General features: G+C 40.4%; 1 protein-coding gene across 2 annotated transcripts; it reads right to left on the reverse strand.

Moving 5' to 3' along the window:
* Window positions 1-4,708: 4,708 nt before the first annotated feature.
* FAM110C (family with sequence similarity 110 member C) lies at window positions 4,709-23,853 on the reverse strand. Of its 2 annotated transcripts, none has more exons than XM_058177646.1 (2): window positions 22,494-23,853; window positions 4,709-9,465 (listed from the first exon to the last, which is right to left on the reverse strand). In XM_058177646.1, the coding sequence occupies exon 1, from the start codon at window positions 23,605-23,607 to the stop codon at window positions 22,522-22,524; it is 1,086 nt and encodes a 361-aa protein (XP_058033629.1). In that variant the 5' UTR covers window positions 23,608-23,853; the 3' UTR covers window positions 4,709-9,465; window positions 22,494-22,521. The 2 variants fall into 2 exon arrangements, with proteins under 2 accessions (XP_058033629.1, XP_058033619.1); XM_058177636.1 differs by having other exon boundaries at window positions 4,709-9,470.
* Between the last annotated feature and the right edge of the window lie 880 nt (window positions 23,854-24,733).

Below are 24,733 nucleotides of genomic sequence, written 5' to 3' on the forward strand. Positions count from 1 at the left end.
AGAATGGTAATCTTGACTGTACCCATATGAGCAATACATGATTATTTTGATTATTTTGAAAAGTAACATGCATTCATTTACGTGGGAGGGGAGAAATTCTTCTTTTTGGACTGAAGAATGGGATATTGTCCTGTGCATCCATCCATCAACTAGAAGTAGTCTTCAAAAGTGAGAATTCTATTCACTCTGTCTAAGAAAATGTCATCTATGGACAGGATTTACACATGAGTACAGAAATAAGTAGCAGTTTAAAAAATGCAAAGGTTGTAAGAAGGAGTACATTCTTCATGGCATGTATAGTTTAATTTTATGCATGTATGTGTGTGTTTATACAAACGTCCATATACGCAGATACCTACACAAATTAAATATGCAGGGTTTTTTAAAAAAAAAAATAGAATTGTATAAACATATGATCCATTTTTCTTCCCAGAAAAAAATTTAAAGTACAAAAAAAGCCCAGTTTATTAATTTCCCACAAATTATAATTTATTCCTCTTTTTCATGTCTGAATTTGATCCAGAAAATATCTATGAAAATTCATAGATATTCATATGACTCACATGAAAATTCATGTGGGTCTTATAAATTCCATTTATCTAATTAATGTTTAAGTACATTATATTGTATAGATCATCATCTTTACACCTTGCCACTATTGCAAACATCTATGCCTAAAAAAGAGCAAAAGAAATTGTATTCCCTTGAATACAATTTTACCAATATACATTGCACTTTTTCATAAAATATTTCCATATAAAAATAGTTGATCTACTCTAATCATCTTCTATTCTATTCAAGCAAGTTTGGGATAAATATGTGATTCTTTAACTTTTGAATTGCATAACATTTATGCAAACTTACATTCGAAGGGTTTGGGTTCAGAAGCCTAGGCCTTGGATTTGGATTCAGATCAAATGGAGATGTGAATTTTATTTTGAAGCTTTCATTTTGTTCAATGCAGTCAATGAACTGGGCCTTATCTTGCTTGGCAAGCTAGGAGAAATCCTAAAAGCAATGTATAAACCTAGGTCATGTGTATACGCAGCAAAAACTGCATTAAAAAAAACCGTCCAGTCAAGAATTCCCTTTTTATATTTAATTGAGCACTTCCTGCTTAATGCTCTTCTTATCTCTCTGAGCTGTTCAGTTTTCTACAGGATGAATGAAAAATGATTTGCAAAAAGGCTGCACTGTAATTTGTCATCTCTATATTACCTTACCAAAAAAGGATTACTTTTATTGCAAATAATAATGCCAGAAGAAGCAGATCAATGACGGCAGAAGCTGCAATTAACAATAAATATCTTTATGGAAGAACTATAAAATTCTGAGTACCGATTTAGCTTTACTCTTCTCTGAAACTTTCCTAGTGATATGTCTTAACATTTTGTCATCAGTATCTTTTCTGAGCTACTCTAGAATTTTCGGTCAAAAATGACTGTTATTACCAGTTCCTTTTATCTTCTTTTTAGTTTTGCTGTATATTGGAGGTTATCAACCCGTTTGCTGTATATTGGAGGTTATCATAGTTTAACTTTCCAAAAAGGGAATAGTGTTGGAGAGGTTGTCATATAAGCGAATGTACTGCAGGAAATGTATGTATTTATTTTGCATTATTATTCTGCTTTTTTCCCCTAAGACTTCAAGATAAATTCAAGATTATTTAAATTATTTAAATTTAAATTTAAATAATAATAATGGCTAAATCTGTTTTCTCCCCAACTTCTCTCATTAGAGTGAGATGTCATGGAATCCATAGAGCTAGAGTCTGAGATCAGAGTGGCCCTGCTCTTAATGTATTCCAAATATACCAAAAGTCATAAGAAGCATGAATTTGCATATGCTTAATATAGATTTATAATCAGATAGTCCCACTTAACTACTGAGGGTATGTATGGTCAATGGACATAATCCTGTCTCCCATTCCATATCTTCCCTCTACATATCATTTTATGTAAAGTTGGTGGATAAGAGATAGGAAGCCTGTGACTCTCCAAACGCCTAAGTTTGTGCAACCAAGAGTAAAAAGCATTGATTAATGCTTTAATGCAGAGGTCTCCAACCTTGGCAACTTTAAACCTGGCGAACTTCAACTCCCAGAATTCCTCAGCCAGCTTTGCTGGCTGGGGGATTCTGGGAGTTGAAGTCCGCCAGGCTTAAAGTTGCCACGGTTGGAGACCTCTGCTTTAATGTATGTGATAAACCTTCACTGAAATGCAGATGATTTAATCACCTCCTGCAAATGATACATAAAATTTATAATTTCTATTTGAAGATTGACACGTATACTAACACATATACACTTATACACCAAGATACATTGGGCACTACATTAGATAGTGATACATTGGGCGCTATCTAACAAAATGAAATTCAACAGTGAAAAAAGTAAGGTTTTACATTTAGGCAAAAAAACCCAAAATGCACAGGTTCCGTATATGTGGTACCTTGCTCAATAATAGTAACTGTGAGAGGGATCTTGGAGTCCTAGTGGACAACCATTTAGATATGAGCCAGCAGTGTGCAGCAGCTGCCAAAAAAGCCAACACAGTTCTGGGCTGCATAAACAGAGGGATAGAATCAAGATCACGTGAAGTGTTAGTGCCACTTTATAATGCCTTGGTAAGGCCACACTTGGAATATTGCATTCAGTTTTGGTCGCCACGATTTAAAAAAGATGTTGAGACTCTAGAAAGAGTGCAGAGAAGAGCAACAAAGATGATTAGGGGACTGGAGGCTAAAACATATGAAGAACGGTTATAGGAACTTGATATGTCTAGTTTAATGAAAAGGACTAGGGGAGACATGATAGCAGTGTTCCAATATCTCAGGGGTTGCCAAAAAGAAGGAGTCAAACTATTCTCCAAAGCACCTGAAGATAGAACAAGAAGCAATGGGTGGAAACTAATCAAGGAGAGAAGCAACTTAGAACTAAGGAGAAATTTCCTGACAGTTAGAACAATTAATCAGTGGAACAAGTTGCCTGCAGAAGTTGTGAATGCTCCAACACTGGAAATTTTTAAGAAAATGATGGATAATTTGTCTGAAATGGTGTAGGGTCTCCTGCCTGGGCAGGGGGTTGGACTAGAAGGCTTCCGGGGTCCCTTCCAACTCTGTTGTTGTTGTTGTTGTTGTTGTTGTTGTTGTTGTTGTTGTTGTTGTTGTTGTTGTTGTTGTTATTATTATTATTATTATTATTATTATTATTATTATTATTATACCTTTTCTATATAGGGAGATAAATCCAAACGGGAAGTTACCTTTGTTCCACAAAACAGGGATTCTTAAACTGTGGGTCATGATCGCCAGCAGGCCATGAATAAACTAGAGGAAGATCACAAGAATTTTTAAGATTTTGCTCAGGCATGGTGCTCATGCTTCAACTTTAGAGTACCACTAAATTTACAGATTGAATATTATTAAGCTTTGGTTAGCAGAAGCACAAGATTGCTATGAACATCTAACAGTTTATATTCTTTAAGTTACTGTTGTAGAACATTAGTTTGAAATACCTGCATATCTATTTTATAACACTTTTCAAAATTGTTGATCACTGTTATGTTAAAATGCATATAAATGTATGCTTTTAAATGTAGTATATTTTGTGCACTGGGTTTTTATCACAATTAAAATGAGCAAACCTGATTTCAGGATAGTATACGCACTACACCAGATGTTCATGTGAGAAACTATTATTCTTATTCATATACATATGGATCACCATTATCTAGATCTGAATTCTCTTACAAATATCTCTGTTTCTGGGCATTTCTGGAATACATATAGCAGAGTCATAGTTTTTGACTGCTTGTAATAATACAATGATAATGAATTTAAGGAACTATTCCATGCTTGATTACAGCTGTTATACCCCATACTACTGTGGAGGAACAATTGATAGATGTATTTTCTGATGCTTTCTTGGAGGGAAAAAATCCTGATGTCTCTCTTTGAATTTTGATCAGTGCTCATTAGCATAAAAAAACTAAACACAAAGGCAAAGAATACTCTCGGCCTTGGCAACTTTAAGATTTGCTCCAGCATGCTTGGCTGGAGAATTCTGGGAGCTGAAGTCCACGTAGAGCCTTACTTAGTCAGGATTTTCTATGATTGATGAAATGCCATCAGATTGGTGTCTGCTCTTAACAACCACAAAGAGAGATTTTCTCTAGGATTTGACCCAAATATGGCCTTTCAGGTCTTGTAGTTGCTTACATAATGAACAAATGAGTGATGAAAGACATTAAATATGGAACAAGCGATAGGTTTTGTTGTCTCAAAATGAATGCGAATTTGGAATTATGGAATTATGTGGAAGTAAGCAAGCTCCTCATTTCCTTTAAAAATATGGTTTTAAATCTGATTTTGATTTTTGTTTGTTTCCAATGAAACATATTTATTTTATAAAGTTAACAGCTACATTAATTTAATGTGATAATTTTTAATTCGTAAAAGTGGTGTGATTGGTTTGGTTTTTTTTACTAATCCTAGTTTACTCGTGGATGCTTCACACAAATTAATTCATCATTTTAGGGGACTGTCATCACATTAATCGTGAAGTTTGAAGGAGGAATTTTTTTGGTCCTTTACTTTTCACAATAATTAAATAAATAACTTATTATACTCTAGAAAGAATGCAGAAGTACAGTGGATTTCCTTTTGGATCGGGAACTTTGACACATTACTATAAGGATATACACACATAGCAGTAATAAATTTCTTCCATGTTAGCAGCAAAAATTTTTTTGTAACAAACCTCATTACAGTGAAAAAAATAGGTGTCACAAAGACTTTTCAGCACTAAGCTTTACATACAATTACATACAATTACATGACATATTTTGCGGTTAACAGATCTGAAAGCAATGGACAAATGCTCATGAGACGTCTCTTACAGAGCAAACTCACCTCTTGTAATGCCTTGTTAATATTATCAAAACATCCAGAGCACAAATGGGCTGCGTTTACTAAAAGCAAAATAGCCACTTACTGTTTACCAACCATATATTTTTGACTAATATACTCTTATTAATTAGCACTCCAAGTGCTGGCTTAGCTTCCCAAGCCCAGAATAAATTAAAATAAAAAATATTTCATTCTTGATCCCTGCTTGCAGATTTACATAAACAGAGCTCTCTTACCCATTGGGATCAGCAATCTTTCAGTGGTGCCAACTGAAGTGTATGTATATAAAGACACACATCAAGAACAAACCCATCCATTGTGGCAAGAAGGGTGTGTGTGGGGGGGGGTGCAGGTGAAGGAAAAATAGGAGCAGAAGAAAAATCAAAGGGCTGCAGCAAAAATGGAATTTGGAGTAATTTTTAATATATTAGCTTGATAATAATTAATATTAAAGTTAATTTTTGTAGGATCAGAACAAATACCTATCTAAACTTGCATCCAATTTCCTGCAATAATCAATCATTTCTGGAAAACCACAGGCAAGATATGGCGGCTAAATGTTCTCATGTACTAACCCTTGGTTTGTTTAACCATGGTTTTTTTAATCAGTCAGGTAAAGGTAAAGGTTCCCCTCACACATATGTGCTAGTCGTTCCCGATTCTAGGGGGTGGTGCTCATCTTTGTTTCAAGGCCAAAGAGCCAGCGCTGTCCGAAGACGTCTCCGTGGTCATGTGGCCGGCATGACTCAATGCCAAAGGCGCATGGAACACTGTTACCTTCCCACCAAAGATGGTCCCTATTTTTCTACTTGCATTTTTTACGTGCTTTCAAACTGCTAGGTTGGCAGAAGCTGGGACAAGTAACGGGAGCTCACCCCATTACGCAGCACTCAGGAGTCAAACCGCTGAACTGCCGACCTTTCGATTGACAAGCTCAGCGTCTTAGCCACTCAGCTGCCGCATCCCCTAGAATCAGTCACAGTGACTGTATTTATTCACAACATTAAGCAATAAACTAGGTATGAAAAGATGGCCTTTATGGCCCGTAGAGATGCCCCTCATAGAGTGGAAGAGTCTCTTATAGTTTGGGGGGAGGGAATTTAAGAAGAAAATGAGTACCCAATCATCCCCCAGCCTTAAGAAGGAGGCAAAGGCAAGCCATTTCTGAGAAATTTTGTCAAGAAAACTGCAGGGGGCTTTTCCAGGCAGTCACCAAGAATCTGACATGGTTAACAGAAGGAGAGAAAAAAATCCTCATTTAATTTCAAATTTAAAAACTCTGAAACTCCACCCTCCCCAAGCCTTAATGTTCAACAGCAGGAGTGGGCAACTATGGCCCCTTCACCAAAAGTGGGTTTCAGCAGGTTCTGAACAGTTCTGGAAAACCGATAGTGGAAATTTTGAATAGCTCGGAGAGCCAGTAGTAAAAATTCTGACTGGCCCCGCACCCATCTATTCTCTGCCTCCCAAATCCCAGCTGATTGGGAGGAAATGGGGATTTTTGCCGTAACCTTCCCCTGGATTGGAGAAGGAATGGAGATTTTACCATATCCTTCCCTCTGTCACACCCACCAAGCCATGCCATGCCCACCAAGCCACACCCAGAGAACTGGTAGTAAAAATTTTTGAAACCCACCACTGCCCTTCACGACCTGTGGACTTCAACTCCCAGCATTCCTGAGCCACATGACTGGCTCAGAAATTCTGGGAGTTAAAGTCCCCAGGTCATAAAAGGGCCATAGCTTGCCCACCCCTGCTTCACAAAGTGCAATGCATCTCTCAGATTTGCGGATCCTATGTGACTTTGCCATATGGTTTATAAAGCATATTGGCAGCATTCACGTATTGCAATAAAGCACACCCAAAGAAATTAGCGCAACCTATGGTCCCCAGTAGCCGGGATCCAGGGACAGACTGTTTCCAACCCTGCAAAACTATCACAGCTAAAAGGCTTCAGGAAAAAGAGAAAGAAAGAAAAAGATATTATATTGTATGGAGCTGCAATTTTTTTTTATTTGAATTTATATCCCGCCCTTCTCCGAAGACTCAGGGCGGCTTACACTATGTCAAGCAATAGTCTTCATCTATTTGTATATTATATACCAAGTCAACTTATTGCCCCCGACAATCTGGGTCCTCATTTTACCTACCTTATAAAGGATGGAAGGCTGAGTCAACCTTGGGCCTGGTGGGGCTTGAACCTGCAGTAATTGCAAGCAGCTGTTGTTAATAACAGACTGTCTTACCAGTCTGAGCCACAGAGGCAATGATAATAATCTTTTAAAAGAGATCCCTTTTTCTATTTGCCCACTGATAACTTGGGGGCTGGAGTCTAGACTAGAAGACCTCCAAGGGTCCCTTCCAGCTCTATTCTATTCTAACCCAAAACAGCCTTGGGAATATTGCAGGAGAATGAAATCCCAGACCGACCTTTTCTCACACAGGAGAATGAAGGGTTTGTATTAGCACGAAAAGGTTCCTGACTTCCAGTCTGTGCATGCCAGCCTTAGACAAAAGGGCTGATACCTTTTGAGGAATGAGGAATGTTCAGACAAGCCTCTATTTCCACGATAAGAGCTATCCCACATTTTCCAGGCAAAAAAATAATAATAATTTTGATTTTGACTGTGGGAAGTTTGGTTATTTAGCGTCAACTTTGCTATCTATTTATCTACCTAGATAAAGAGACAGACAAATATGGCCAGTTTTGCTATATATGAATGCCAGCTTGGGGAAGAAGAAGCCGGCTTCTCTGCCTTTCTGAAAGAGTCGAGTTAAGACATGTTTGCGCTTGCTTGCTTGCTGTTACAGAAATGACAGCCAGCGATTCCCGGGTGGCAGAGAAACAGACTTGGAAAACCACAGCCAGAAACCATCTTCTCACAGACACTCTAACTACCCCAGACAGATCTATGCCCGCAGGGTTGTTTAAATCAGGCATCTGCCCATGCAACCTACTTGTACCATTAAAACAAAAAAAAAAGCAATGCAGTTTTATAATAATGAGCACCATTCCATTATTTGGGGAGCGGGAGGCAACTGTTTAGTACCACGGCACATTAAACTGTACGTAAGACATGAGAACTGGGATTGGATCAGTGGTGGGATTCAAATAATTTAACAACCGGTTCCCTGCCCTAATGACCAGCTGGGTGGGTGTGGCCATTGTGGGTGTGGCCAGGGGTGTGGGATAGGCAGAACTCAGCCTCCTGCACCCCCCTGGGAGCAAAAACGGGGCACATGGGGACTTCTGGAAGAGGTGGGGTGGGGCTAGCCAACAATTTAACAACAGGTTCGGCTGAAGTGGTGTGAACCAGTTGAATCCCACCACTGGATTGGATTACCAGTTGCAGCTCTGGTGTAACCTGATCCTGAACCATTTGGGGTGGGTTTTTTAGGACTCTGAAGTAATGGAGGGGGAGGAAGAGTTCTGGGTCAAGCAATTGGGCTGCAGGCCCATTACCACGCCCCAAAGTTTCTTCTCTGAAATCCTAGCGTGTGTAAGTTGCTGAAGACAGTACTAGCAGGGTTCATGCCTCATGCTTATATTATAGGTGTTTTTTTTTTAATAAGCCCTTTCCAGTTCAAGCATTGCACTAAGCTCCATAAACTCAAAGATCTAAATTTGCACAACATATTCAAGCCAGGCAAAACCACTATTATGGCTCCTGTGATGTGTCATCTCAATTACTACTGAGTGGATAGGTTGGTTGGTAGGTAGGTAGGTAAGTAGGTAGGTAGGTAGGTAGGTAGATCGATAGATAGTTACTTAGTTAGATAGACAGACAGATAGATAATCTGCCTAATTGAAAGGCAGCTTTCTATATTTAGAGAAAACCCTATCTATTCCACTGTAAACATTAGACCAGAATCTTGGAGAGAATTGTTTCCAGACATTTAACTTGTCCCACAAGTTAATATCCATCCATATCAATCAGTGTGGTATCTTATAAATACCAGCCACAAAGTGGACATGTACGTTTCTCACCTTTCATACAGTGTACCCATCCATACCAGAGGTGAGTTTCTACTGGTTTGCCCTGGTTCAGGGGAACCAGTAGTGGCAGTGGCGGGAGGCTCCTCCCACCCGCCTGGACATCATCATAGACGTTCTGCGCATGCGCAGAAGTGCCAAACGCACATTCCTGGTTCCGAACCAGTAGCGAAGGTAAGTGGAACCCACTACTGATCCATACACACACACACACACACACACACACATGCTCACACACACAGAAACACAGACACACAAAATTTTCTTATACAGAAATTATGTTTTTCATTGTTGGAAACAATGAAATTATCTCTCAGAGACAATTAACTGTAGGTTTCTGCTTTGTTATGAAAATGTACATCAAAAGAGGTCCATGCATGAATCATGCTTTCTGTTCATAACCACAACAAGAAGCATCAGCTTCCACTTCTTGAGTCTGAGCTTCAGGTTCAATTCATCCTTTAAGAAGCAACAAAGAGTTTCCTGCTCCTCGGTGAAAAAGAAAACAGGAAGTAACTGTTGTAAATCCGTTCTCTGTTGTGTTCGCTGTTCATTGAATGCATCTATTCTGAAAAAAAGAGAAAGATATTTTATTGAAATGCTTGCATGCTTCACTCTGCCCTTGTGTTAAGGTGCTTTATTCAGATTGATGCTGAGAAACATTTTTATATTCATTTCCACACGTTTGTTGCATTTATCACAAACCAAGGAGGAATGGAAACTTTTCCCATTTCCCACAGTCCATGCTATGTCCATGACTCAAGAGCCTTCAGACCCAATACAAACTAGCATTCTTCTGCTACTACACATTATAGCCAAGTATTTTCTTTAACCAGATTTTCCTAGCATTCTAAGCCCGTGAGGGCGAACCTATGGCCTTCTGGGCCCACCAGAAGTAGGGAAACAGGCTATTTCCTGCCTCTGGAGGGCCTGGGGTGGGAAGGCCTGTTTTTCTCTCTCACCTGGCTCCAGAGCCTCTCTATGAGTCTGGGGAGGGTGAAAATGGTCTCCCCCACCCAGGGGTCCTCTGGAGGCCAGAAACAGCCTGTTTCCCAACTTCCGGTTGGACAGGAAGTGACTTTTTTGCTATCACTGGGGACAGCAAAAAAAGTCACTTTCTGTCCAACCAGAAGTTTGGAAACAGGCTGTTTCTGGCCTTTGGAGGGCCTCCGGGGGGTGGTGGGAAAGGCTGTTTTCATCCTCCCCAGACTCATAGAGAGGCTCTGGAGCCTGGTGAGAGCGAAAAATGGGCCTACCGGGCCATCATGTGCCAGGATTGGGGGTGAGCAGGTGGGTCGCACACTCCCAATCTGATGTGTAGGGGTGGGGCGCATAGAATTATGGGTGTGGTCATGTGCGCACGACCCCCCCCTCCTGGCATGTGATGGCAAAAAGTTAGCCATCACTGTTCTAAGCCATGGCTTGGAGAGCATAACATTGGGAGATTTGCTCACTTCATCCATTCATCATCAAATCTGAACAGAAAGGTTAGTCAGTGTTAAACTTTGAACATAACGTCTGCCACAAACAAGCCACTCTGTTATTTCCACTGCTTCTCAGTTAAAGCGGTCTATACAATGTTTTATAACAATATAATGAACTAACAAGAAGCGGAGCAAATAAACCCCATAAAAACATTGTATTTGGCATTGTACAAATCATGGTAGAAAAGCTCAAGTTCCTCTCATCATACTATGAAAACCAGATATACCAAGTCCATATTTTCATTACATTTCTATCACAGGAACCAAATTGCCTTTATGCTTTTGAGTTGCTGGAAAAATAACTTCCTTTAGAAGTGCCCAATATTCCCCAATTGCTCTCTTCATCAGCATAAGATGCAGTGTTAAAGGAGTGGACTGGTACCAAAAAGTTCCAAGATCTGGTCCACTCCCAGTTATGGAAGTCCATTGACTAATTTTAGGCAGATATTCAGCCCACCTTCTTCACAAAGTTGTGGTCCTGAGAAAGATGGACAAAAAAGATGGGTTGCCCTGAGCTCTCGAAAAAGACTGATCTAATAAGTAAATAAATATACAAAGAGAGTTATCAGATAATGCTGTGGAAACAACAGAACAGAAAATGTTAGAGAAAGACTTCAATTTATCTTTAGAGGCAGCCTTTTCTTATAAAAAGTAATTTCTTTCTTTAAAACCAAAACAAAACCTGAACGCTTCATTTATGTCAACCTCTTTAATGAATATCCCTTGAACAACCCAGAGTTACAGTTTTGCCAGCATCTGTTTGATTTATTCATGCTCACAAGAGAGCCCCATTAAAAAAATATATTAAGCAATAAATATAAAAAATTCACAACTAAGCAATTTCTGATCCATTAAGAGCGCAACTTTCAAGAAGAAGCTATTCTCTCAGAAACCATAGCATACAGGGGAATACAGGAAGCCCTCAACTTATAACTGTTCATTTATGATCATTCAAAGTTCTAACAACACTGAAAAAATACAAACAAATGACCATTTTGTATACTTATGACTGTTGGAGCATCCCCATGGTCATGTGATCAAAATTCAGGCACTTAGCAGCTGATTCACATTTACAATCGTTGCAATGTCCTGGGATCATGTGATCACCTTTTGCAACCTTCTGACAAGCAAAGTCAACGGGGAAGCCAGATTCACTCAACAACTGTGTTACTAATAGTTACACTGCAATGTTTAACTTAACAACTGAGACAAGAAAGGTCATAAAAAGAGACAAAACACACTTAACAACCGTCTTGCTGGCGCAACAGAAATTTTGGGCTCAGTTGTGGTCGTAAGTCAAGGACTACCTGTATCTGCCCAGACACAAACACTGCGAAGTTTCCCACTTTCCTTTTTCAAAGGCGGAACATCCAACATTGCTCATCTTCAAGCAATACTAGGTAACTGTGCAAGCCAACTCCTTCCACATCATAAAGTTATGTTTTTCAGGTCAAAGCCAGCAGAATGTAAGAAGAGCTTGTCTTTTGTTCTCAGTGTGATTGTCTCCTTTGTTCCTTCAGTTTTTGAAAGAAATTGTTGAGGCAAAACAAGAACCCACTGAACCTGAGTGGCACTGAACTGAAAAGGCAGAATGAAGTGAGTCTGGAGTAGGTGGGGCCACCACCCACTAATTCTTTGTGGGTAATTGCTGCCAGACAGAATTTAACAGGTATTGGCAAGAAAGCTGCTTTAACTACTAGTTAATAGCTCCCTTGCAAATAGGAGCTTAGCATCTACTGGGTGAGATATGCCTGAATTTCAGAATTTATAGATTCCATTTCCAGCAGATACAAGGGAACTTCTCCTGGCTTAACTCACCAGTATTCAATGTACAGCAGGGATGTCAACTCACATTGTCACAGCAGTGTCACGTGACTTATTGGGACTTTTTTCCCCTTTGCTAAACTGGGCGTGGGGGTGGCCAGCGCATGATGCATTCGGCCCGTGGACCGGGTGTTTGACAGCCCTGATGTAGAAACGATCTATACCAGCTGAATACATTATATTGATTACAAACTTCAAACAGTGCTATGTTTATAGCTCCATGAATTATTCTAATTTCAGGAGCATTCACACAAAATTATTGCAGCACTGATCCTTATCTGGCTTCCTGCTAGGTTCCTTGTTCCTCCCTGAGCATAAATTCAGCCATTGTCTACTATCTTGGCATTGGATGGACCGTGGAAGAAAGTAAGACAAAGCTTTCTTCAACTAGTCACAGTATGCAAGAACTGGGTTGTTTTTACCATACAGGTAATTCTTGAGTAGAGACCGTTTGAAGTTACAACACTGAAGGAAGTGATTATGACCATTTTTCACCCTTTTGACTGTTGTGGCATCCCCAAGCTCACATAATCAAAATTTGAACATATCTAATTTTAAAAAATAATGAAAAAAATGAAAAACGTTCTAAGAAAGTTCAAAAAGTGGTAGGGCTGCAGGTGTTCATGATAACACTGGAAAAATGTTAAAATATCAAAGTGATTTCCTTATGGAACAGTTGTTTGACATGTGTCTGAATCAGTGGTGAAATGTAAAATTTGTTACTACTGGTTCTGTGGGCGTGGCTTGGTGGTAATATGACTGGTTGGACATGGCCAACTTTTTTTTTTTTAACTTTTAAAAGCATTTTTTCTACAACCTCTTCGGTTGAAGAAGTTGTAAAAAATGCTTTTAAAAGCTTCTGACGATCAGGCAACTCAGCTGGAATCGGCCGAAGAAGTTGTAGAAAAATGCTTTTAAAAAGCTCTGATGATCCCAGCTGAACCTCAGAGGCTTTTTTTTTACTTTTAAAAGCATTTTTTCTGCCGAAGAAAAAATGCTTTTAAAAGTAAAAAAAAAAAACCTCTGATGATCGCACGGCTCAGCTGGGCATGGTGGGGGGCAGGGATTTTTGCTACTGGTTCATTGAACCACCCACCGCCATCGCTACTGGATCGGGCGATCTGGTCCGAACCGGGAACATTTCACCCCTGGTCTGAAGAATGAACCCATGGCTAATAATTGCAAGGATGCCATTATTATCTATTAAGAGTGAATGTTAAAACTGCAGGGGAATTGATTAGTTTATTAAATGTTTCTGGAAAGAAGTTTGACAGAATCCTGAAAGAAAGGGAACAAGAAATAACAGTGAGCAAAATCCGGTGCAAGTGGTTTTTGTTGGTGTTTTTTTTTTTACCCCCATGGAGAATGATTTACATATCAAAAACTCATAAAAAGAAACCCAAGGGAAACGATAATGGTAATGTTTTCTCTTGACTGGCTCAAGGTTGACTCACCCTTCCATCCTTCTGAAGTCGGTAAAATGAGGACACAGATTGTTGGGGGCAGTAGGCTGATTCCGTATACAGCTTAGTGAGGGCTGTAAAAGCACCGTGAAGCGGTATATAAGTCTAAGTGCTATTTTTATTTTTTATTTCTTGATAAATCAATAGAAACCATTGGCTTTCCAAATGTAACTCACCTGTTGATAAACAGTAATTGCAGCACAATTTAAAAGTCAGTTGGCAGATAAAAGTACAAGTAGCCCTCGACTTATGACCACAATTGAGCCTAATATTTCTGTTGCTAAGCAAAACATTTGTTAAGAGACTTCTGCCCCATTTTATGACATTTCTTGTCATAGCTGTTAAGTGAATCATTGCAGTTGTTAAGGTGGTAACACAATTGTGATGTGACTCTGGCTTTCCCACTGACTTTGCTTTTCAGAAGTCTGCAAAAGGTGATCACATGACCATGGGACACTGCAACCGTCATAAATATGAGCCAGTTGCCAAGCATCTGAATTTTGATAACCATGTTCTTAATGTGAAAAATGGCCATAAGTCACTTTTTCAGTACTGTTGTAACTTTGAATGGTCACTAAATGTATTGCTTTATGTCAGGGACTACCTGTGTAAGATTGATGTGATGTTAAGTGTAATTGAAAGATGGGGACTGAGTAAGTGGCTCACTATAATCACCTTTTGGGCCTTTCTTCATTGTTGAGATGAAATGCCATCCTCCCATTCTTGAGATGGCATAAAACTGGTGAGCTGGTGTGAAATCTTCTCCTATTTCTAGTCCCTCTTTTTCTATGTGTTTTGAAGCTTTGATGAATTGTAGTGAGCCACGGGGGTGATTTTGGAGAAGGCATCCTAAGGAAAAATTTCCTGAGCAAATAATCAGTGGAACGACTTGCCTCCAAAAGTTGTGGGTGCTCCAATACTTGAGTTTTTTTAAGACGAAACTGGACAGTCACTTGTCTGGAATGGTACTATAGGGTCTCCTGCCTGAGCAGGGGGTTGGACTAGAGGACCTCCAAGGTCTCTTCCAACTCTGTTATTCTATAATTCTGCATCCAGAAGACAATATGATGGTAACAAGTACCAAAGCTACATTGGAAAGAAAGGAAAGTGCTAGAAAAACACTCAGTCTGGCTTCCCTATAATTTTCCTAAGGTATAAGTAAAAGGGAGGGATGGGAAAAAGCAGGCAGACTTCTGAGCAAAGTATAGTTGCATTCTACTTCCTGTAGAGTCATATCTTGTCCTGCTGACATGCATGTCCTGATTATGGGTGAGCAACACAGGTTAGACAAAATGACTTGTTGAGTTTCTCCTCCCCAAGCTCACTCATGGACTGGAATGAGATGAAGCTTCATGAGGGACCAAGGCAAAAAAAAAAAAGATGCCAGCAGAAGTTTTGGGGCCAGAGTTAGGGGCAAGCAGGCATACAAGCTATCTGTATGAACCATGCTTTATCTGTTGCCATGATAGGTGTAACTGCATTTTGGCTCAATATGACTCTATAAAAATGTTTTCTTATTGCATCTATCTTGGGGTGGGGGGATTTGTGATTCTCCAGAATTCATTGGTTTCTATCCCCACACCTGTCACACTTAATGATTTACTGGGCAAGAGGGAAGATGGGGATCTAACCATATTTAAAGGGGATCACATCTCCGTCTTTGTCTTCCATGAAAATTGCAAGCTTGATTTATCATAGCATTTAATACCATGAAAAAGTACTTTGTTCTGTTAGTTTAAAAAATTACTGCTACAAGTTTAAATTAATTATACAGTATTATACACGCAGCATAGAGAGAAATAAAATTTGCAAAATCTCACAGGAAATGAGGATGTCAAGACCTTAAGCATGTGACGAAATCCTACTGGAATAATTCAAGCCAATTGTCTACAATGAGGCCATCTTGCTAACTAGGTTAAAAGTAGCCTATTGCTCCAGTATGTTGTTTCAATTGGCACTCATTCTCTCACCACAGTGACAATCTGGTCTGTTGCTTATGTTTCTTTAAAAATGAAGCAACCAAGAAAACTTAACAGGTACAGGCAACTGTGTTTGCTCTTTGGAAAAAAGCCAATATTTGCAGGAAATCAACGATATATTATTTCATAGCAGGAAGTTCCTAGCGTTACAGAACTAGGCCTGGATTACAGGATTGTAAACGATTCAGTAGCCTCCTTACAGCTCATCCTCTGACTAACACATTGTATAAATACTATAATGATGAATTCCAAATTGGGTATTTTGTAAAGGGTTTGCCATTGGAATTCTTCACTGCAAAAATGGTATGCATTTACCTTAACAAGAGCTGCTCTGAAATAACAAAGATCAGAAATATCTCTTCTAATATTTTGAAGGACAAAGTGAAATTAGCTACCAATACCATTCTCAAGACATTGCCGTTTTGAGCTGACCTGTTGGTAGTGCTGGCTCTCAGAGTTATGTATTTACAGATTTGATTCACACACTATGCTAAGCCAAAATGTGGTTTGTTTGATTTTAGCATAGTGTGAAGTGTGATTTAACCATTGTGGATTGTATAATACGGTGGACATCTTAGCATATTATGGGAACTCAGCCCTTTATGGCTCAATTAACAAACCATGGTTAAGTCAATAATGGATTATTGCAATGCATAAAACTTTGCACCGAGGTCTGCCTTCAGAAACTTTTAAATGTTGTAAAATTCTACATCCTGCAGGAGCTTCAGATTAACGTGTCTATTTGCAAAAATGATTATTTCCAGCCTCAAATCTGTAACTGTAGTTTATACCAATTGTAGGGGGGCAAAACTTGATTCGACAAGCAAATAAAAAAAATAAAATTCTTAACCATTCCCTTCAATCATCACCATATTTTCTTCTCCATATTCTTTCTAAGCTGCTACCCTCAATCAGGTGTGACTATGAAAAGTCAAGCACTGGTTAGTGAAGAAGGCTTTGCTGTTTCAAATGCTTTAGAAAAGCTCAGAATAAAGCTATATTTATTTATTTTTATTTATTTGTAACCCACCTTTATTATTTTCACCCAAGTTGGTGAATATATCCAACGCATCTTCCTCCTCCTATTTTCCCCACCACAACAACCCTGTGAGGTGGGTTGGGGGGGAGAGAGAATGGGAGACTTGGCCCAAAGTCACCCAGCTGGCTTTTCATGGCTAAGGCAGACTTGAACTCAGGCTTTCAGCCTGTTGCCTTAACCACTAGACCAAACTGGCTCTCTATGTAGAAACTGCAATGTTTTTGGCAAAACCGAGCAAGGTTTTATTCAATTGTTTTCAACCTGGCACCTTTTACAACTGTGTTTATGCCAGCCAAAAAAATTCAAAGAGTTGCTGTATCAATAGATGGGGAAGATTTCACATTGGAGAAGCTGTTTTTGATCTATCTCTCTGCAGGGACAAATTAAAAATTCCCTCATTAGAAAAATTGATGCCTCAATCTGCCGCATTTCTTTATCACACTCCCAAGATGGGTTTTGATGTGTTTTGGATTAGTCAGCAAACACCCCAAGCACCAGAACTCCTGCCTTCCACTAAAGGATTTAAGCAAGACTGCAAGGTCAAAACTGTGAAATCAGTCCTCCTCCTAATCCTCTTTTTTTTTGGTCCTCTAGAATGACTGGTCTCCTTTATTGCTTTCTCTCCTGGGATCCATTTTGCTGCAGCTAGACTTACTTCAATGCTAGTGTCAGTTTAAAGGATGGGATGGAAATTTCATGCTGAAACTATCATCTGAACTGGCTCATTTATCTGTGTTCCTTTCGCTCATCTGTTGGTTGGTGTTCTTTTCCCAATGTACCCGATCTGGGTTTTAGAAAAGTTGCTACCTACACAGCTCAGTCTCCTAATTCACTTATATATTTCCAAGGATAAGTTAAAGAAAAAAACCCATTAATCAGGCTTCTGTTATAGATGGATTTATTTCGTCTTATTATTTCCTACTGAATTCTAAACTGCCCTGCAGATTTCCAAGTAAGGGACACTCAGAATTTAGGGCCATTTGGAGACATGCTGTTGCTCAAACTGGAGCCCATGTTCATTTAAACAAGCCTAGGTACACCAATTTTGCTTGAACCTGTGAGGTCCTCACTTAAGGACATCAGCAAGACAGCTGGCATTGCTGTTGCAAAGCAATGTGGTCATGTGATATCACATTTTACCACCATGTTGTTTATCAATGGAAATTTCAGTCCCAATTGCCACTGTAACCTAAGGATACCTGTAGTTGCTTATAAATATATCAGATGACTATGGTTTGTTGAACAAATCACAGCTTAACATGAGGTCTGCCTTTGGTAGGGCAGAACAGAGCATAAAAACTAATTATTTAAGATTATGTGATTTTTTTCCAAACATAGGACAGTCAAGAGTCCCCTGTTCAGGATATATTCTCAGTTTATATTAATTTTTTAATATAGTTGAGCTAGTCTGGCACAGTGATTAAAGTGCTGGCCTAGAAGCCAAGAGACTGTGAGATCTAATTCTGCCTCAGGCATGAAGCCAGCTGGGTGATGTTGAGCCAGTTACTCTCTCTCGGCCCAACCCATCTCACAGGGTTGTTGTTGTTGGGGAAAATAGAAAGTAAAAGGAGTATTAAATATATTTGCTACTTGGAGTTATTTATAAGCAAATCTAACAAACAAACAAATATTCTTTTCCTCAACAGTACCATTCCGGCAACTGTGTGTTTGAGTGGAAAGATGAGGAAAAAGAACTTGGAAGCCAATCTTCTTGAATTCAGTGGTGTTTCCTTACAAATGAACATATGAGACTTTATTTGTGTTATTTCCAGTGTTTTTCAAACTTGGAACTGGGAGATGTGTGGTCTTCAACTCCATACTGGCTGAAGAATTCTGAGAGTTGAAGTCTACACATCTTAAAGTTGCCAAGTTTGAAAAACACCGATCTAGAGTTTTTCTACCCTGTATGCCATGAACTCTTTGCAAAGTTGCTCCCCACAAAACACTAATTTAGAAAAAACCCTTTCTAGTGTATATAGTATGTGAAAGATGCATGTGCATTTTTTTTAGTTTTGATTTTAATTTGTGTTTGTGGTAGGTACACTTTTCTGGAGGATACCTTCAGATGGCTACACACAGGCTAAAACACCTCCTTTCCCTGTGTTAGAATTTTGGATTTAAATATGATCTCATTCCTCACCATCTTTATTCTTTATCAGTAGTAAGTGATTAAATCAGATAAGGTAAAGGTAAAGGTTCCCCTCGCACATACGTGCTAGTCATTCCCAACTCTAGGGGGCGGTGCTCATCTCCGTTTCAAAGCCGAAGAGCCAGCGCTGTCCGAAGACGTCTCTGTGGTCATGTGGCCGGCATGACTCAACGCCAAAGGCGCATGGAACGCTGTTACCTTCCCACCAAAGGTGGACCCTATTTTTTCTACTTGCATTTTTTACATGCTTTCGAACTGCTAGGTTGGCAGAAGCTGGGAGCTCACCTCGTTACACAACAGCACTAGGGATTCGAACCGCTGAATTGCCGACCTTTTGATCGACAAGCTCAGCATTAGGCTAGCCCCTGAGCCACCACATCCCTAATTTAAACCAGATAGTTCTTATCAATGTTATCAATATCTCAGGATTAGCCAATGAGGAGCTTTGCATTACCTACAGCTTGGTTCAGATGTACTAGTGAGCAGTTTTGGACCAATCTAGGAGATTGGGCTCATAAGACTGTCTGATAGGAGACCATCAAATACACAGATGTTGAGTTAGTATGGCTTATTCTTTTCTGAGATAAAAATGGAAATGTAAGTGGGGGTAACTACTCTTCTATTTTCCTGTGATGAAAAATAAAGAGATTTATGTTTTCATGTTTTTTAAAAATCAAGGAAATCAAATTTCACTTATATTCCTCCTGCCAAGAATGAAATACTGGTGAATAATTAAGATCTTGGTTTTCTATTCAGATGTTATCAAATCTCTCTTTCTCTTTAAACAAAACCGCTCCAGGTGATACTGCCAGGACTTTTCTGTTAAGCTATGGGGTCATTTCTTCATGAACTATCATATCTTGACCAAATGTAAATTCCTTAGTACCTGAATCTCAAGCTAAGATGGCTCTAGACCCATGATGGCGAACCTATGCCACGCAGGCCAGAAGTGGCACGCAGAGCCATTTTTCTGGGCATGCAAGCTGTCGTCCAACTCACCTGCAGCTGCGCATGCGCCCCAGATGGTGTTCTGGCCTCCGGTGTGCATGCGTTCAATTCAGGGGACCCAGCTGGTCTTCGGACCTCTCCTGCGCATGCAAGAGTACTGGTGCACAGCGCACACATGCGCAGGTGGCATTCTTGCACATGCATTGTGCATGCGAGAACCACGTGCATGCGCAGGCGGTGCAATTGCACACGTAGCACACGGTGGGGTGCACACGCAAAAGCTGTGTGCTTGCGCAGATGGTGTGATTGTGCGCACAGTGCACGGGGGGCATGCGCGAAAGCTGTGCACCTGGGCAGATGGTGCGGTTGCGTGCGCAGCGCATGGGGGAGGACCTGTGCGTTAGCACGGATGGCACACGTGCGCGCAAAGCACATAAAACACAGACCTGTTCGGCACTCAGTAAGTAAAAGGTTCGCCACCACTGCTCTAGACAACGTCCACCTTATAATTAGGCAATGAGATAATCACCTTGAACAAAGCAGCAAATTATTCATTATTTATTTAGTTATTGCTTCTCTGCCAGGCATTTCAGCTTCATGCCAACATTGCTTGGTCAGTTTCCAGAGGAAATGCCATCTGAGACATGCTTCAAGTAACATGTTATCTCAGAGTGATCCTGACCAAGACAGTTGCCCTTCCAAAGGTTTAGGTAGGGCTTGGTTGCTTATAACGTACAATACGCTTCTCTCACTATTTTACATAAATACATGTTTGCTTGTATTGTATTTTATGATGTGCCTAGCCTCTGAACAGATTGTTATGGCTAAATTAGTTGTCGCTCAAGGGCACATCAACTGATTGGTCTCTCTCGGCCAAAAGATGCTAACTGATGTCTCTTACTTTGTAAGTGTATTTGGTAAACTAACTTATTTAATCTCAGTATGTTTAACCAGAAACACTGCTGCTGAAGTGGCAAGTATCGACATTCAATGACTGCATTTGGGACAGCCAGTCAACACTCTGTATTTTCAGTAAACACCCGTTAGAAAAACACGAGCACATCCCTAGCTGTTGAAGAGTAGGATAGTCACAACCCATGCAAAGTGTCCCATGCACAATAGCACATTTCCTTCAGGGAGTATAAACCTCTTAATTTCCATTTATTTCAATTGCCCAAGGGATTCTATCTGACATTTGTGATCATTGACCTGTTATGACTGATTGAAACTGCTTAATTTTTTTGCCTTGATGTACCAGTTGTTAAATCCTAGGTCAGTGCTTAGAGTTCAGTGCAAGACAGAGAAATTGCCAAATCAGTACAGTATATCAAAGGTTCAAGTTTGTGAATGGATCTTCTAACTCCTACACCACTTTTCCATGTGCTCTTTTTTTAAAAGCCATTGCAGAGTCCAAATGCTAAGTGTATTTGGTGAAAAGTAAATCCTATTGATGCACTGTATCCTACTTCCTAGGAAATTGTGCCCAAGACTGTACTACATTATGCTGTTCATTTCCTGTTTGACTGGGAACCAGTCCTTTTAGATTTATTGGGGCACCAGCTGAAGCAACAACCCTCTGGTGGGGCCTCTGGTGGCGCAACAGGCTAATGCAGCCTATTATTAACAGCAACTGCTTGCAATATTGCAGGTTCAAGTCCCACCAGGCCCAAGGTTGACTCAGCCTTCCATCCTTTATAAGGTAGGTAAAATGAGGACCCAGATTGTTGGGGGCAATAAGTTGACTTTGTATATAATATACAAATGGATGAAGACTATTGCTTGACATAGTGTAAGCCGCCCTTCTTCGGAGAAGGGCGGGATATAAATGCAAAAAAAAAAAAAAAACCTGAAGAAAATTTGCAGCCCTAATATTTAAACCTTTCTTTTTGGCACTGGTGGAGTTGTGAACCAACTTCGCCACAGTTGAGGCGAAAAGCAATAAATGCAATGAAGCAGCAAAATATGTCCCACTCACTCCTCAACCAAATGGAAAAAGGAGAAATGCCAGAAAATAACTGCCAAACCTGTTATGCTGCGACATCAGAGGAAGGCTTATCACTTGTTAATATCAAATGAAATAAAGTGGGGAAAAGAGAGGTCCACAAATGTTTTTCCCACCACCCTAAGTTAAAAAGGGATAAATAAGAAAAAGGAAAGTAGAGGGATGATGAAGCTGACAGCTGCAAAGGACAAAATGTGTGCCAGTTTATCTTAATTAGATAAAATGAAGGCTTGAGCAAATGGCCAGGCTTTTTGTTATCATGGCCCAACCTGCTGTAAATAAGCTGTTTGCCAGTCAGAGGGCAGACGACATGTGTGTAAATATTGACTTTAAATTTCTTTGGTGGTTCTCATTTCTCCTTAGCAAAGTCCATGACTTTCTAAAGGCCAGCTCAAACAGTGGAATCTTTCATAAAACAACAACAACCAGCTGTAACTTTCTGGAATCAATCACCATTATAAAATTACGGAAGGCCCAAATAGAAGCATTAGTATCAACACTGGTACCATATGTTATGCCCATAATTCTTTATATATTAAATATTATTATATCTTAAAGATAAATTGTAGGTTTCCCCATCCCTTACTCCATGGTGCTGGAGAGATAAAGAGGAAAGAACCTTATTCTGTATATTCATAGCTATGCTGGGTAATATCAAAGGTGCAACGGATATACTTTGCATATGCATTCGTGTTACACTGACCTGGGTTTCTCTATGAAGGAAGCAGTCCTTATGCCAAGTCTTGCATCATCACATTAGCCTCTTTGGCTTTCTTGCACATGTACAGCCACTTGATTATCCGAGCATTGCGTTCAACCACAGAGGTGCCACTAGGCGCCTGTTCCGTGAGCTCTTCTTCCAGGAGTCCCTCTTCATCACTGTGTCTCGTGAAGTCACTTTCAGAAGCTGCCCCACTGATGCTGTGGAGATGGAATGAGAAGTTGTCTGAAGCCACCGAAATAGTCTCTTGGCCTAAATCTTTTATTACTTCAGGTTCAAGACCACAGTTCTTAAAGAAAGTGTCAAATTCAGAGAAGGATTTTGAATATCGCGAACTGATATCTGATTGAGATCTCTGAAGACCTTTCTGCTTCATCTCCTTTACATCATAAGGTGCTGAAGTCACATTTACAGCATCTTTGCATCTGCTGACCAGAAAGAGCACTGGGTTTGCCTTTGTGGGTGAATTCTGTCCTTCTAGATCATAGCTATGTCTTGTGTCCTTGCCCAAAATAGCCCCTTCCACTTCAGGAATGGTTTCCTCCTTGAGAACAACTTTGGACACTTCAGAAACCAGCTGCTTTTCCTTGAAGGAACCCTGGAACAGCCTCCGGACCAAATTTCCACGAGTATTCTCCTGACTTTGACCTCTGACAAAGTCACACTTCTGACGATAGATCACCAAGGAATCTGGTCGGATTTGCCTTTTACCACTGTTGCGCCTCACAATGGGAGGGCCGTCTTGCCGGGCTGCGGGGCTCAGCTCTGTGGCCGTGGGAACTTGGCCTGCCGTGTCCTTCTCCTCTCTTGAGCGCGCGACCTTCTTGCTTTCCACTGAACAAGTCTCGCTGCTACTCTCAGAAGTTGAGCTGAGGGTGATGGCCGGCACCTGCTTCCTGCTGATGACTTGCTGGCTTTTCACGTACTTGGCCTTATCTGCTGCCAACCTTTCCACGGCGCTCTTCCTGCTAGGGTTGGCTGCCTCCATCTGCTTGCGAAGGTACTCTGGACCCTTGTGGAGAAGCCGTGCTGTCAGCGAGGAGGGGAAATCAGAGATGGCATGCATTCTCACCATGTGGGAGAGTTCGGTTGGCATAGCAGGCTCAGGTGTCCCAAGCTGATTTGCACTTCAGGAAAAAGAAAGAAAAATTCAAAGCCTCTTTCCCCCCACCCCCTCCTCCTCCTCCTCCCTTTTTCTCAGATTCTTCCTGGATAAGCAATCCGAGGAGCCTCTCACAAACAGCAAACCCCTGTTGCTGTCTTCTTCTCGGTGCTTTCTGAACAAAGCAAAACACCTCTGCTCTGGCCAAGCCCAACTGTCTGTGCCTGCTGCAGACACTCTAACTGCACACATGCACGAGTACACACCCCTCCACAGCTGCTTCTTTGCACATTCACCTTTCCAATGAGACAGCCCCTGTGAGCCAGGCACAGCCAATCCTTGTAAAGCACAAAGGCCTCTCTGACATCAGTCGGGAGGGAGATGACTCACTGGTGTTAGAGGAGCGTCTCAAACCATCAACACTCCATTGCCTCAAGCAAGGACGAGCCTTAATGAAGAGGGGTTTTTTTTTTAAGAAAAAGAAACAATACATAAGCTTCCTTCTGCCTCCTCCTACAGCAATAGGAATGAAATGGGAATGAAAGTGCTGGAGGAGCTTTCTTTGGCAGAGACCGAGGTGCAAAGGACAAAATAAACCTCCCCAAGATCCTGCTGTAGATAAGGATAAGGATAAGGTGATCTTTTCCTAGATCACCTTGAAAGCCCTATTGGTGAGATGAGGGAAGTTCATTGCACTTGGATTTGAGGACTGACGCGTATGTGGATGAATAAACTGAGCTACGAAGCCGGAAGTTCCCAGTTCCCAGTTTTGAATCTGCCAATAAATTCACAAGGTAGCTAGCAGGCTCAGCCTCATACTCTGTTACTTGGGGAACAATAACCACGACTTGACTGGCAGGTTTGTTGTAAGGAGAATGCACTTCAAACACCTGTGGAAGTGCTATTCAGATGCCAAAGATTATTTGTATTGCAGGCAGAGACAGGGGATCTATTTCTATTTTAGATCTATTACACTATGTAAGAGAATTATTATTTTTATTAAGAAGAACTAAATTCTCTCTCTTCCTGACATGGTAGGAGGAGAGCTGTGGTAGTCTAACAAAATAAATAAATTAAAAAGGGGTCTGGTTTTCTGACTCATGCTTTTTTATTAAAAGAT

The sequence above is a fragment of the Ahaetulla prasina genome, chromosome 1 (assembly GCF_028640845.1).
Source record: "Ahaetulla prasina isolate Xishuangbanna chromosome 1, ASM2864084v1, whole genome shotgun sequence".
Taxonomy (NCBI): Eukaryota; Metazoa; Chordata; class Lepidosauria; order Squamata; family Colubridae; genus Ahaetulla; species Ahaetulla prasina.